This window comes from Podarcis gaigeae (assembly GCF_964106915.1).
Source record: "Podarcis gaigeae genome assembly, chromosome: 11".
NCBI classification, from domain to species: domain Eukaryota; kingdom Metazoa; phylum Chordata; class Lepidosauria; order Squamata; family Lacertidae; genus Podarcis; species Podarcis gaigeae.
The window spans coordinates 65,050,895-65,064,277 of NC_139687.1; the positions used below are offsets into that span (position 1 = coordinate 65,050,895).

The window sequence follows — 13,383 nt, forward strand, 5'->3', positions numbered from 1 at the left end:
GGCTGGCAGCTGCTCTCTAGGTGGGATGGACCCTGGACTCTTCTGCACACCAAGCCAGGTGCTCCACAAACAGCTGCAGCCCACAATGGGGCCTGAGGGGACGCAGGCTGGCTGGCCAGGCAAGGAGGAGGAGGAGCTGGCTGGGCAAGCCGCCAGCCAGAGGAGACCCCTGTTGGGGGGCCAAGAGCCCTACAGGAATGGACACAGTCACTGTGGGGAAAATGGAACCAGCACCTGCCTTCCATGTTTTGAAGAGGAGGTAGATGCAGACTTGGCCCTCAGCGTGTGGGTGGGACACAGACACTTCTTAGCCCACCTGATTGTAGGAAGGATGGAGGCTTCCAGGTCTGGCTGCAATGCCTGCTGGGTGCCGGAGACCCTGGGGCAACCATCCTGCAGCCCTTGGGGTGGGGTGGGGTTCCTCATGTGCTGGATGAGGCTGCCTTGCCCTTCTGCAGAGCTCTGACACCCATGCTCTGTCTCGTGGCTCCAGGTGTGAGGGTGGCAGGGATTCATTTCTGCCCTGGGGAGTTGCCTAGCAGAGCCCGCCAGCTGCTTTGGATAGGAGGGGAGAACTAATGTAAGCTTGAGATCATTCAGGATGTGAAAGTGGTCAATCAAAAAGGGATGCAGGAGGATCCTGGAAGTTGGAGGCGAGAAGAGCGGGAGAAAGGTTTTATGTTGACGCCCAATGAGGCGTCACCCCAAAAGGCATTGTGAGGATTCCTCAGGCGGCTGAATAAGCAGTAAAAGGGCAATTGCAGCTCAGTGAAAATAAATGTACAGTGATGCACACTGCTGCAAAATAAATACACCTTAAATTTCATAGCATTGTAGAATTGGAAGGGACCTCAAGGGTCATCTAGCCCAACCCCTGGCAGTGCAGAATAAAACAGCTAAAGAATTCATCAGCGAGTCCGTTTCATTGTGTTAACAGCTCATGCTCTCAGATGGTTCCTTCTGGTGTACTGTCAGTCTATAGCCGGTTGAGTTCTGCCCTGCAGAACAGGAAAACAAGCTTGCTTCATCTTCCTTTTGATAACCTTTAGAGATTTAAAGATGGCTCTCATATCTCCTCTCAGTCTCCTCTTTTCCAAGCTAAACATGCCCAGCTCCTTCAACTGTTCCTCATAAGGCTTGGTTCCAAGACACTCTGCACACGTTCCAGCGTGTCAACATCCTCTTTAAATTCTGGGGGCCAGAACTGGACACTGTATTTTTTTTATTTAATATATTTATTGACATTTTGAAGATTATACAAAAAGAAAAAACAAAATATAACAAAAATACAAAAAAACAAAACAAAACTAAAACAATTTAAATACACATAAAATTCCATTCACTTATTTTCTTTTAACTTACTTCCCAGACCTCCTCATACCTCCCCTTTTTGTATCCCAATTCAAATTATTAATTCAGCAAATCCTCGCCATTAGTTTTCACTTAATTTTCAACCTTTCTTTCTCCCCCCCCCCCAATTTATCTTATTCATTACAGCTGAAAACCACTTAATTTCTAACCAACATCATTCTAGCATTCACTAATTTTGTAGGAGTTTTATTTTCCAATAGGTCCTTGTATCTTATCCAGACATTAAACAAAGCTTTTCTGACAATATGGTTTTTAAATGCTTTATGTGCTTTAACCTTGTCGTACCACAAATATGCATGCCACGCAAAAACGTTGTTAAAACCTTCTAAATCCAAAATGTCTGTGTTCTCAAGAAGCAGCCAGTCTTTCAACCAGCAGAATGCTGCTGATTCATAATAAAGTTTGAAGTCTGGCAGGGCAAATCCACCCCTTTCCTTTGCATCAGTTAATATCTTAAATTTTATCCTGGGCTTCTTGCCCTGCCAGACAAATCTAGATATGTCTTTCTGCCACTTCTTGAAACAGTCCATCTTGTCCACAATTTGCAATGTTTGAAACAGAAACAACATTCTAGGCAATACATTCATCTTTATAACTGCAATTCGGCCCAACAAGGAAAGCTTCAAATTTGACCAGATTTCTAAATCTTTTTTTACTTCTGTTCAACATTTCTCATAATTATCTTTAAATAGGTTCACATTTTTAGCTGTCATATTAATCCCCAAATATTTCACTTTCTTAACCACAGTCAAACCTGTCTCTTCTGAAACCTCTCTTTTTCAATTGCTGTTAGGTTTTTCTCTAAAACCTTAGTTTTTGACTTGTTCAGTTTAAATCCTGCCACCTGACCAAATTCTTGAATTAAGTCTAAAACCCTTTTGGTACTGGATTCTGGCTCTTGTAATGTTAATACTACAGAACTGGACACTGTATTCCAGGTGTGGCCTGACCAAGACAGAGGAGAGCTGGACTATGACTTCCCTTGATCTGGACACTAGACTTCTGCTGAGGCAGCCTAGAGTAGCATTTGCTTTTTCTGCTGCTGCATCACACTGTTGGCTCATGTTAAGCTTGTGGTCCTAAGACCCCTAGGTCTTTTTCACATGTCCTACTAGTAAGCCAGATGTTCCTCATCTTATATGTGTGCATCTGGTTCTTCCTGCTGAAGTGCAGAACCTTACATTTGTCCCTGTTGAAACTCACTTTGTTAGCCTGTGCCAAATTCTCCAAGCTGTTGTGCTCATTTTGAATCTGGCTTCCGTCTTCTGTGGCACTGGCCATCCCTCCGTTTGGTGTCATCTGCAAATTGGATGAGCATCCCCTCAATCCCTTCATCTAAGTCATTTATAGATGTTGAACAACAACGGGCCCAGGACAGAACCCTGTGACACACCCCTTGTCACTTTTTTCCAGGATGACGAAGATCCATTAAGGAGTCCTCTTTGGGCTTGGTCAGTCAACCAGCTACAAATCCACCTAACACGTACCTCCTTCAACCCACATTTTAGAAGCTTCCTTCCAAGAATATCATGGGGGACTTTGTCGAAAGCCTCAGTGCTTTTATATATGTATATAGAAAAAGGTGCCCGTCCTCACCATGAAGTTGTTACAGGAAGTGTCAGGCTTTTAACATTTGAAAAAAGATGGCGGTACTGTGTACCCTTGAGCTCCCCTCCATCCACCCCCCAAGCAAGTCAAGATCCACTCCGTCCCCCGTGTTCCTAGATGGCGCCCCCACTTTGCAAAGGGGGCAAGAGTTCGGCAGCTGCAACTCCCAGCCCCCCACGCCGAGGGCCCTTCGCCCGCCCCGCCCCGCCGCCGATGGGCACTGCCCTTCCCCTGGGCTCTGCCGCCGCGTGGCTCCCCTGCCGCCCCCCATCCGACTCCAGTTGCCCCGCCCGCCCCGGAGCCAAGCCGCGCGCTGGCAACGGACGGGGCGCCCGGGAACGGCACTGGGGGGGGGTCCCCCTGGTCCCGGCTCGGAAGGCGCCCGGGAGCCCCTGAGCCGCCCCTGCGCCGCCGCCGCGCCCCCCCCCCGGCCCGAGGAGGAGGAGGAGGAGGAGGAGGAGGAGCCTCGGCGCCGGCCGGGATGTGATGTCAGGAGGGCGGAAGCGGCGGGGCGGAGGCCCGGCGGGGCGCCGAGGGAGCGGCGGGGCGGAAGCAGCGCGTCTTCCCGGGCGCCGGGACCGGCTGGGCGGGCATCGCGGCGGCGGCGGCGGCGGCGGGGACGCCCCGTCGGGGCTCGGGGCGCGGCCTGAGCGCGGCCATGACTCTGGCCGTCTTCTTCGGCTGCGCCTTCATCGCCTTCGGGCCGGCGCTGGCGCTCTTCCTGCTGACGGTGGTGGCCGAGCCGCTGCGCATCATCATCCTCATCGCAGGGTCAGTGCCGGGGGGGGAGCAGAGGGGGAGGCGGGCTGGGAAGACCCCCCCCCGCAGGGCTCGGCCTCTCTCGGGGGAGCTGCCGGCACCGGCGGAGGAAGAGGGTGCGCTGGGTGCGGCCCGGCCCGGTGTCATCCCGGGGGGGGGGGAGACATCGGCGCGCCGCCCCCCGGGACTCTCCCCGCCCCCGGTGCCCAGTATGTGCCGTAGCAGCTAGCTGCGCCTCTGGCTGCCGGACCCCCAACTGTTGGGGGGCGGGGGGCGATGCCTGGTCCAGCCTGGGGGGCGCCGGTGACCTTGGCCCTCCTCTCCTCCTCCGGCTGCAGGGCCTTCTTCTGGCTGGCCTCGCTGCTCTTCTCCTCGCTGGTCTGGTTCATCGCGGCCAAGGCCAGCGACCCGTCCAACGAGGCGCTCCAGAGGGGCCTCCTCATCTTCGGCGTCATCTTCTCGGTGCTGCTGCAGGAGGCCTTCCGCTTCCTCTACTACAAGCTGCTCAGGTAGGGGCACACGGGGTCCCTTTAAAGCCAAGCCCTGCCCTGCCAAGGGGACCCTCCCTCCCAGCAACCCAGCGACAAACCCTGGGGGGGGGGGGAGAAGCAGTGGTGGAAGCTGCAGGTGGCAAGAGAGGCCCCCCGGGAGTCACCGCCCAACCAGCCTGATACCATTCCTGGGCAAAATGATGCTGCCCATGACCCATTACTGATGACACTCAGCTCTATCTGCTGATGGATGGCCACACTGACTCGGCCCCGAACACACTGACCAGATGCTTGGAAGCTGTGGCTGGATGGTTTCGTGGGAGCCGATTGAAACTAAATCCTTCGAAGACAGAGGTCCTATGGCTAGGTCGGGATGGCATGGGGATGAGGGACCAACTCCCTTCTCTTGCGGGGGCCCAATTAGTGCCATTGCCTTCCGTTAAGAGTTTGGGTGTAATCCTTGACGCCTCCCTTTCCATGGAGGCGCAAGTTACAGCAACAGCCAAGGCGACATTTTTCCACCTTCGCCGCATCAAGCAGTTGGTCCCTTACCTTTCCCGCCCCGACCTGGCCACAGTGATCCATGCGACGGTCATCTCCAGGCTTGACTACTGTAATTCACTGTATGCGGGTCTGCCCTTGAAGCTGTCCCAGAAACTCCAGTGGGTGCAGAATGCTGCAGCGAGGCTCCTCACGGGGTCTCTGCCATGGGAGCATATTCACCCAGTGCTTTTCAAGCTGCACTGGCTCCCGGTGGAGTACAGGGTCAGATTTAAGGTGCTGCTTTTGACCTTTAAAGCCCTTCACGGCCTAGGACCCTCGTACCTCCGGGACCGCCTCTCCTGGTATGCCTCACGGAGAGCCTCAAGGTCCATATATAGCAACACCCTAGAGGTCCCGGGCCCTAAGGAAGTTAGATTGGCTTCAACCAGAGCCAGGGCCTTTTCAACTCTGGCTCCGGCCTGGTGGAACGCTCTGCCTCATGAGACCAGGGCCCTGCAGGATCTGATTTCTTTCCGCAGGGCCTGTAAGACAGAGTTGTTCCGCCTGGCCTTTGGCTTGGAGCCAATTTGATTCCCTCCCTCCCCCCCCTCTCTCTTTTTTCCCCTTCTTTTCCTTCTCCTCCTGCGATGAGGCTACATTTTAATATTTTAATGTTCCATTATTTTAATTGTTGTGTTTTATTTTTGTTTTTAAGTTTGTAATCATTCATCTTGTTTTTATTATTGCTTGTAAGCCGCTCTGAGCCCGGCCTTGGCTGGGGAGGGCGGGGTATAAATAAAAAAATATTATTATTATTATTATTATTACGCCGGTTGATACCACAGATTGTCCAGGTGCCCATTTTTGACCCCCAGAAAAGAAGGCCTGGCAGACCTGCCTGAATGCCTGGACTGCTGTGGCTGCTGCCAGTCAGGGCAGGCAGTGCAGGGCTAGGTGGGTGGAGGGATGTGGGGGCACCAGGCAGCTCCCCCTCTTCCTGTCCGTGGTGGGTTGAGCAGCCACAGACAAGGGGGGCTGGTTAGGGGTTCATCCTGGAGGGAGGCTGGGGGGGCAGGGCTCTCCCCTGCCTCTTCATACTTCCTGGGACCTGTGGCAATGTTATAGAGGTCAGTAATCTGAAGGAAACAAAGCTGCATAAAGCAATGTAGCGCCATGAGAAAATACAGATATACTGGTATATGAAGAGGCTTATCAGAGCAGCTTCTTAGGCTGATTGGATATTGGGCCTCCCTGTAACCTCCCTGAGCCTGTCTGCTTGTGCGTCAGAACGCCTTCCCTTCCCCGGGCATTTTGGACTGATGCTCAGGGATTCCCACCCAGGCCTGAGGGTCACGATCCCACAGCCTCCAGCTGGGCAAGAGCATGGGAAGCCAGACAGGGAGGCAGCAAGCAGAGGAAGCAAGACTGTTCTTTGCACTCCTCTTACACTGAGGAGGAGCTGCAGTGGAAGTCTGCACCTTGGACCCTTCCTGCTTCTTCTGCTGTCTTTACTTCTTCGGCCTGCCTTTCCCCCATTATCTTGCCTTCCAAGGTTGCACATTGCCGTCAGCGCAGTGATCCTTCCTGTGGCCAGCACTAACCTGTTGCACCTCCCCCGACCCCCATGAGGACTGGGGCAACATGAGATCCCTGGGGCAGAGCGGTGTGGGTTGCCCCACGGTCCACCACAGGGGCTTGGCAGACACAGCAATGGCTGCGGTGGGGGCAGAGGAGATACTGGTCTGCCTGTAGCGAGGGCTCTTTCCTGGGCCTTTGGTCCCATTGAGGCCAATGGGCCTGTCTGGTCTGCAGGACACCCCCCCCTCCACCTCTGGAGCTCAGAAGGCTAATCCTGATGAGCGCCACCCGTGAGGAGCCCCATCGGGAGAGAGGGTGGGCTGCCCCATGACTGTGAAGGCCGGCAGGGGGGCTTGCCTTGCGTGGACTCCAACCATCAGCTTGGCTGGGGGTCTCTTCTGCGCAGACTTTATTCTCCTGAAATCAAGTTGAAAATAGAGGCAGAGAGGAAGGGTGCCCCTCACATTGCACCAAGACTGCAGGCTCTAGTTGTGACTCCTGCCTTGCTGAGGGGGTCCCTTGGGGGTCCCTTCCAACTCTAGCGTTCTCGGGTTCTAAGACAGGCCAAAGTACTTAAGGTGAGAGATGCTGAAGGTTTCCAGTACAAAACTCCGGATTCATTCTCTCCCCTGACCAGGAAGGCGATTGAGGGGCTGTTGGCCCTGAGTGAAGATGGCTGCTCTCCCATCTCCATCCAGCAGATGGCGTACGGTGCGTTTCTAGAGGGCAGGGAAGAGAGCGCTCAGCCCAGGCTCCCTTGGGGATTGGGAGGGAGGGGGGAGAAAGGAGGCCCGAAAGCGGGGGTGGGGTGGGGTCCCACTTTATTCAGAGGGGTCCGACTTCTATATCCATGGGAGGGGCTGCTTGAGCGCCCCCCCCCCCCGGTTCCAGACAATCTGGGGCTGAGCCGTCTCCCTTCTGGGAGGGAAAAGAGCAGTTCAGGAAGGGGTGGAGAACATGGGGGAGGCTCTGGGAGCAGTCCTGGAGAAATGTCTGGGCCAGAGGCGGGGGTGGGAGGGTCCCACGGTCTGACTCTGCGCACAACGGTTCTTCCCCCCAGTGGCCGGCCTGGGCTTTGGGCTCATGAGTGGGGCCTTCTCCATGATCAACCTTCTGGCAGACGCTCTGGGGCCAGGCACGGTGGGCATCCACGGGGACTCCCAGCTCTACTTCCTGACGTCAGGTAAGGGTCTCCAGAGGCTCCCCCCCCCACCTCTGGCCTGCCTCCTCCCTGCCTAACGGATGCTCTCTCCCACCACAGCCTTTATGACGCTGGTGCTGGTCCTTCTGCACACCTTCTGGGGGATCATCTTCTTCCACGGTTGTGAGACCAAGCAGTGGTGGGAGGTGGGGGCTGTGGTGCTCACCCACCTGATCGTCTCTGGCCTGGTGAGTAGCTGGAGGCAGAGAGGGGCTCACTTCTCATGCTGCTGCTTGCCAAAAACAGGGTTCGTTTATTTATTTATTTGCTATAAAGGTGTAGCATAAAACAAACAGTATATTGCATAATAAACAAATCGGGGCAACATTTATTCTTTTATTATAAAGGAAGGATAAAAGAATAAATGGAATATAAAATACTGGCATCAATGAAGTCAAGCTACCAAAAATAAATCCTGGGCGATAAAGGGCAGAGAAGGGAGCAGCTGTCATGGGGGGGTGCAGGGGCTTGGGGTCAAGTGGTGCAACCTTGACACTGTGCCTGCTCTGTGCTGAGCTCCCTGCCGCCCCCCCTTCCGCTGCCGGTGACTGGCAGTGATGTGGGGCTGGGAAGGGGAGAGGGAAAGCACTGCCATCCTCTCCGGCTGCTATGGGATGTCTCTTCCACACTCTCCATTCCAACTCCCTTAAGAAGTAGGAAAATGCATTAATCTAAATCATAAAGGAATAAGTGAAATAATACTGACTTGGGTGTCTTCTAAATTCCCAACTGTTCTTAACTTGCTAGTATTTTAATAGGTTTTTTTTGTTTTGTTTTAAAATGAATCTCCAGAGAAATTGCGTTGAATTTGCTGTTATTTAGCTACATTTAATTGGCAGCATAAAACAGTCTGTATCTGCCTCTCAAATAGAAAATTCAGCACTGCAAAGTCATGTCCCAGGTAAAAAGAAGAGGGGTCCCCAAAGCGTCTGCAGTCTTTATGCAAAAGTTAGAAGAACTTCTGGTATAAAATTAGTATTACCACAGAAGCAAGTTTTACAGGGGAGGGAGACGTGTGATGGAGAAGTCTAATTGGAGCTTTGAATGGAATCTGTGAAGTTTCTCCATGGAGGGAATCCGTCCATGTCCACAGAAATGGAAATGCTTCGGGGGGAAATGGGAATGGCGTGAAAGGATGGGGAAGACCATGCTAGTCTCTTCATGTTCCGAGGAAGCAGCCCAGCAAGGTCCAAGGAACAGACAGTCAGAGAATGGGAAAGCCAGCTGAGAAGCAGCAGCTCCCCAAAAGCTCCCTGAGGAATAGATCCTTGAAAGTCCCTGAAAACAAGACAAACAGAGCCATTTTTACCCAAATGCTTCTCATGCGGGAGCCAGTTGAAAATCCCCTGGGAGGGAGTTGTGTCAAGGGGGCACCACCACCGAGAAGGCCCTGCTTCTTGCCCCTGGGCTGCTGCCTCAAGTCAGGCCAGCCCTGCAGGAACCCCACAGAAGGAGCTCTTGTCCCAAGCCCTGGGGTCCCAAGTCGCTCCAGTCTCTGGGTGCAACCAGCCAGGCCCAGTTGCCCACTGGCAGCCAGTGCATGCTTAGGGATCGGGGTGGATGGTGAGACACCTCCCCCCCCCCCCATGATGCTCCTCCAGGATCTGGGCTGCCGCAGGCACAACCTCCTTCCCACGCTGAGTCAGAGAGGTGCCCATTGCCACACCCCGGCCTCTGCGATGGTGCATTCATGGAGAAACTGGTTCAGGAAGCAGCAGCCAGCTCCCAGGTGCACTGGGTGGGGGGGGGGAGAGAAAGGGCTGGCCCCAGACTTGGGGACCCCCTCCCATTCTGCTCTTCCCCCCCTTCCCTGCCTCTCCTGTCCCATCTTCCCAAGACCCAGCATAGGCGTTCCTGGGCACCTTCTGCCCTCACCTGTGCCGAGAGAGCTCTGAAGCGGCTTCCTGAACCCAGCACTTTGGTCATGGGGAGCTCAGGTGCCGTACTGGAGGGGGGTGTGTTGACACACCCTCTTTGACCTGGGCCAGCACACCTGAAACAAGGTGAATGGAGTGTCTGGGTCACCATGAAAGGGGGCCGTGATGGTCCTCTGAGGGGCCTCACCCCCCCCCCCCCGCCAACACACTGCTGGCAGCCAAAGGGTGAGGCAGGTCTGAGATACTTCTTCCATTCAGTTGTCAGACCAGCAGAAATCTGAACAGGCCAATTGTTAGGAGTAGGGTAGGAGCAAGTTCTTAAGGACCTTCTAAAAATCCTAAAAAGACAAGAAAAGCAGCAGCACATTTGAGAACTATCCTGCAAAGGAGAGAATGGAAAAGTTTCGTTCAGAATGAAACTCAATTCCTGCCCTTCTTCACCTTACATTTAGCATATAGTGATTCAAAATCCTAGGTTAGAGTCAGAGTTGTTGCTGAAAGGCGACCCCAAAGGTCATCTAGCCCAACCCCCTGCGGTGCAGGAACCACAGCTAAAGAATCCCTCACAGATGACCGCCCAATCTCTGCTGAAAACCTTCCAAGGCAGGAGATTCCACCACCGCCCAAGGGAGCCTTTTGACTACAGTCATAGCTCATGCTATGTTTGCTTCATGATACGTTTTTTCAGGTTGCATCCCATAGCGACCCGGAAGTACCGGCAAGGGTTACTTCCAGGTTTCGCCACTCACGCATGCGCAGACGCAGCGAATTGCAACCCGTGTGTGCGCAGACGCGCTGCTGTGGGTTGCATTCTATTCATGTTGCGAATGGGCCTCCGGAACGGAACCCGTTCGCAACCAGAGATACCACTGTACATCTGTTGATGCAGCCTAGAATAGCATTAATCTTTTTTTGCTGCTGCATCACACGGTGGACTCAAGTTAAGACCCCTGGATCCTTTTCACATGCTTTGCTGGCAAGCCAGGGGTCCCTCATCTTATATTTGTGCACTTGGTTCTTCCCGTCTAATTGCAAAACCTGACATTTGTCCCTATGGAAATGCCTTTTGTTAGTTAGTTCTTCCTCCAGAAGCATTCGCTTCCCCTCCCTGTTTGTCTACTGCAATGTGATGTTGTCTCCCTTCCTGCAGACGTTCTGGAACCCGATCTACCTGGGGAGCCTCCTCCCTGCCTACCTGCTCATGGCAGGTGCTGCCGTCTGGGCCTTCCTCGTCTCTGGCGGCTCCAAAGAGAACCTGCGCCACTTCCTCCTGTGTAAGTATGGCCAGAGGTTGCCCCAGGGCCAGCAACACCCATCACCCTGGCTCCAAGCAGCAACCCACCCAGAGGCCTTTGGCTCTCCCTGGAGTTGGCCCCTCCATCTCCTGGGGCTTGAGGTCTCAGGCTCTTTGCCTCTGACCCCCTCTGTCTGTTTCCACAGGCCTGCGGAGTGGGACAGCGCCACCACCCGGATCCTGAGGCCCCGCTGGGCTCCCCCGCCCTGTCCTTTGGAGCCATTTGCTGGGGCAAGGAGGACACAGCTGCTGTGCCTTTGGGAGTGCTTCTGGGCCCGAGGAGGGGGCCCCTGGACTTGCCCCCAGAAGCCCCTCTTGGGGCGAGTTGCCGTAGAAGGTCTGGGCACAAGGGGCGCTGCAGCAGAGCTCCTGGACCCTGTGAATCTGCAGCAAAAGCCCCCTGCCTCCAGAGAGGGGTTCCTGGCTCTGGCCAGCTGGCGTTGTTTAAATAGGGGGTGGGCTTTGGGGGTGCTGGGGCGAATGACAGGTGCCGGCATAGGGTGTTGGGGGGGTGAGCATCTGTCTCTGTGGGGTGGGGGTGCAGAGGGAGAGCCAGCTGTGTGATCTGCTTAGAGGAGAGAGGGGATCGGGGTGGGGGTTACTGGGGGAGAGTGCCCCACATGGCCTCTTTCTTTCATGGGGGGGGGGCACATCTCTGCACATTTGTACTAATAAAAAGGCTGGATGAGGCCCACAGTGTGTGCGCACCTGTCTGTGGGCAGTGGTGGGGTTGATGGTGCTACACTGAGGGAGGGGGGCTTCAGAGAGGGGGCTGAATCCTCTGAGAAATAGGACTGGGTTGCTTCAGGGGCCCCTCCTGTTCGGATTATGTTTCTGGGGGTAGCAAGATGTCCTTTGGTGTCCTTCCAGTCTGATGAGAAACGGTTGTGGGGGCTGGTTTTGTTTAGCCTGGAAGAGAGGAGGCTGAGAGGAGAAAGGAGAGCCATCCTCAAATATCCCAAGGGCTGCCACATGGAAGAGGGAACAAGCTTGTTTTCTCCTGCTCTGGAGGGTAAGCTTCAAACCAATGGCTTCAAGTTACAAGAAAGGAAAGTCCAGCTAAACCTCAGGATGAACTTTCTGGTGTCAAGAGACAGTCTCCCTCTGCAGCAGTGTTTCCCAACCTTTGGCCTCCAGCTGTTTTGGAATACAACTCCCATCATCCATGGCCACTGGTCTTGCTAGCTAGGGATGATGGGAGTTGTAGTCCAAAAGCAGCTTGAGACCCAAAGTTGGGAAACGCTGCTCTGGAGGATGTGGATTCCCCTTCCTTGGAGGTTTTTAAGCACAGCTTGGATGGCTACCCGCCATGGATGCTTTAGTTGAAATTCCTTCAGTGCAGAGGGTTGGGCTAGATGCTTCTCAGGGTCCCTTCCAACTCTACCGTTCTATTAAATGAATAAATACTTTCGGGTAATTGGACCCCAATTAATCCAGGGTTTTCAACGCTAGTACTAATTGGGCCCCCAAATGCCTCCTGTTTCGCTGTATACTCTGGGACAGTTTTTCAATGTGAAGAGCACCCAAATATAGAAAGAAACACAAGTTTCTTTGATAAACTACACAGGGGAGGCCACATGAGCCTCCTCCTCCTCCTCCAGCCGTCCCCAAACCTTTCCTTTATGGAAAAAGTTAATATAGCTCCAAATAACTGCCATGAAGATGCATCCTGAGAGCATTCAGCCTGAGCTCTTTCCCTGCCTCTCCCTTTGCTGGGACCTGGAGCTTATCCTGCTTCTGACATCATGCTTTGTTTGAGTTTTATACCACCCTTCACTGATGCCCTAAGGATACACCTGCATTCAACCTCAGCCATATCCACAGAAACCCCCTAGCCAGGCAACCTCTGCAACTAGCTCCCCATCAGCCATTAAAGAAAAGAGAAAGAAAGAGAAGAAAAGAGGGGCACTGCTGGTGAAGGGGTCTTCACCTGGTCCATCTCTGCCCTCTGATTGTTATCCATTCTTGCTTCAGCTTGGGAATCGGGAAGTCTGGCCTTGGAATCCATGCCCAGAACATGGCGCCTTCACATCAAGCCCGAGTGAAGAGAGCAATCCCGATGGTGCCAGGCTGAGTCCAGGGCCAGGAGGGCCCGTGCCAGCAGGTGTGAAGGGAGTCTAATCCTGCTTGGCTGACTCAAGTGGTGAGAAGGACAAAACAGTAGCCTAAGTAGAGAGTGGCTGCTGGATCAGGCCAAGGGACAGAGTGTTCTGCATCCTGTTCTCACAGTGCCCAACCAGATGCCCATTATGGGAAACCTGCAAGAACAGCAGGCAGAAAGCACCCTTTGGCGGGCAAAGCCGAAAAGTCCTGCTTGCAGCTGCCTTTCAGCCACCACACCAGGAACCTCAGCCGAGGGATCTTGACAGGTGGCAAGGACATCTCACCTGCCAATCAGGTGACAGCATGAGGTCATGTGATTCACAGTCAGCCAGCTTCCCCCACCTGCCAGCCCTCCCCCCTTCCTGCGGCTCAGCCTCAGGGCCATGCCAGCCGGCAGCTGCCGCCTAGGCTACAGGGACGGCTCTTGCCACAGGCCCTCCCTCCCCCCTGCTAAAAAGGTGCTCACCACCCACTGCCATTGGGCCTGGCACTGCAGCCGAGTCCAGAAGCCACTGGGTCTTTGAGCTCCACACTTTCTCCACAGACAGTGGCTCTCCGGGGCTCAGGCCGGGACTCTTTCCCAACTCTGTCTCAAAATGCTGGGGATTCACCTGGAGA

At 54.2% G+C, this 13,383-nt stretch overlaps 1 protein-coding gene and 1 long non-coding RNA gene across 2 annotated transcripts; one reads left to right on the forward strand and one right to left on the reverse strand.

Moving 5' to 3' along the window:
- Positions 1–904: 904 nt before the first annotated feature.
- Positions 905–3,122, reverse strand: LOC310827273. The gene is made up of 2 exons (XR_014556269.1): positions 2,968–3,122; positions 905–998 (listed from the first exon to the last, which is right to left on the reverse strand). It is a non-coding gene; the product is annotated as an uncharacterized lncRNA (long non-coding RNA).
- Positions 3,123–3,492: 370 nt separating this feature from the next.
- Positions 3,493–11,352, forward strand: LOC310827171 (gamma-secretase subunit Aph-1b-like). The gene is made up of 7 exons (XM_083702952.1): positions 3,493–3,750; positions 4,077–4,247; positions 6,928–7,001; positions 7,351–7,473; positions 7,552–7,679; positions 10,519–10,642; positions 10,809–11,352. Exons 1-7 carry the CDS (start codon positions 3,638–3,640, stop codon positions 10,844–10,846), a joined length of 771 nt encoding a protein of 256 aa, XP_083559078.1. The 5' UTR covers positions 3,493–3,637; the 3' UTR covers positions 10,847–11,352.
- Positions 11,353–13,383: the final 2,031 nt, after the last annotated feature.

What these genes read in the sequence shown, in the direction of transcription:
- LOC310827171 (XM_083702952.1), top strand. Translation starts at nt 3,638, where the DNA reads ATGACTCTGGCCGTCTTCTTCGGCTGCGCCTTCATCGCCTTCGGGCCG. An exon ending in CATCCAGCAGATGGCGTACG is followed by an intron (nt 7,002 to 7,350) that starts GTGCGTTTCTAG and finishes TCTTCCCCCCAG; the next exon opens with TGGCCGGCCTGGGCTTTGGG. An exon ending in GCTCTACTTCCTGACGTCAG is followed by an intron (nt 7,474 to 7,551) that starts GTAAGGGTCTCC and finishes CTCCCACCACAG; the next exon opens with CCTTTATGACGCTGGTGCTG.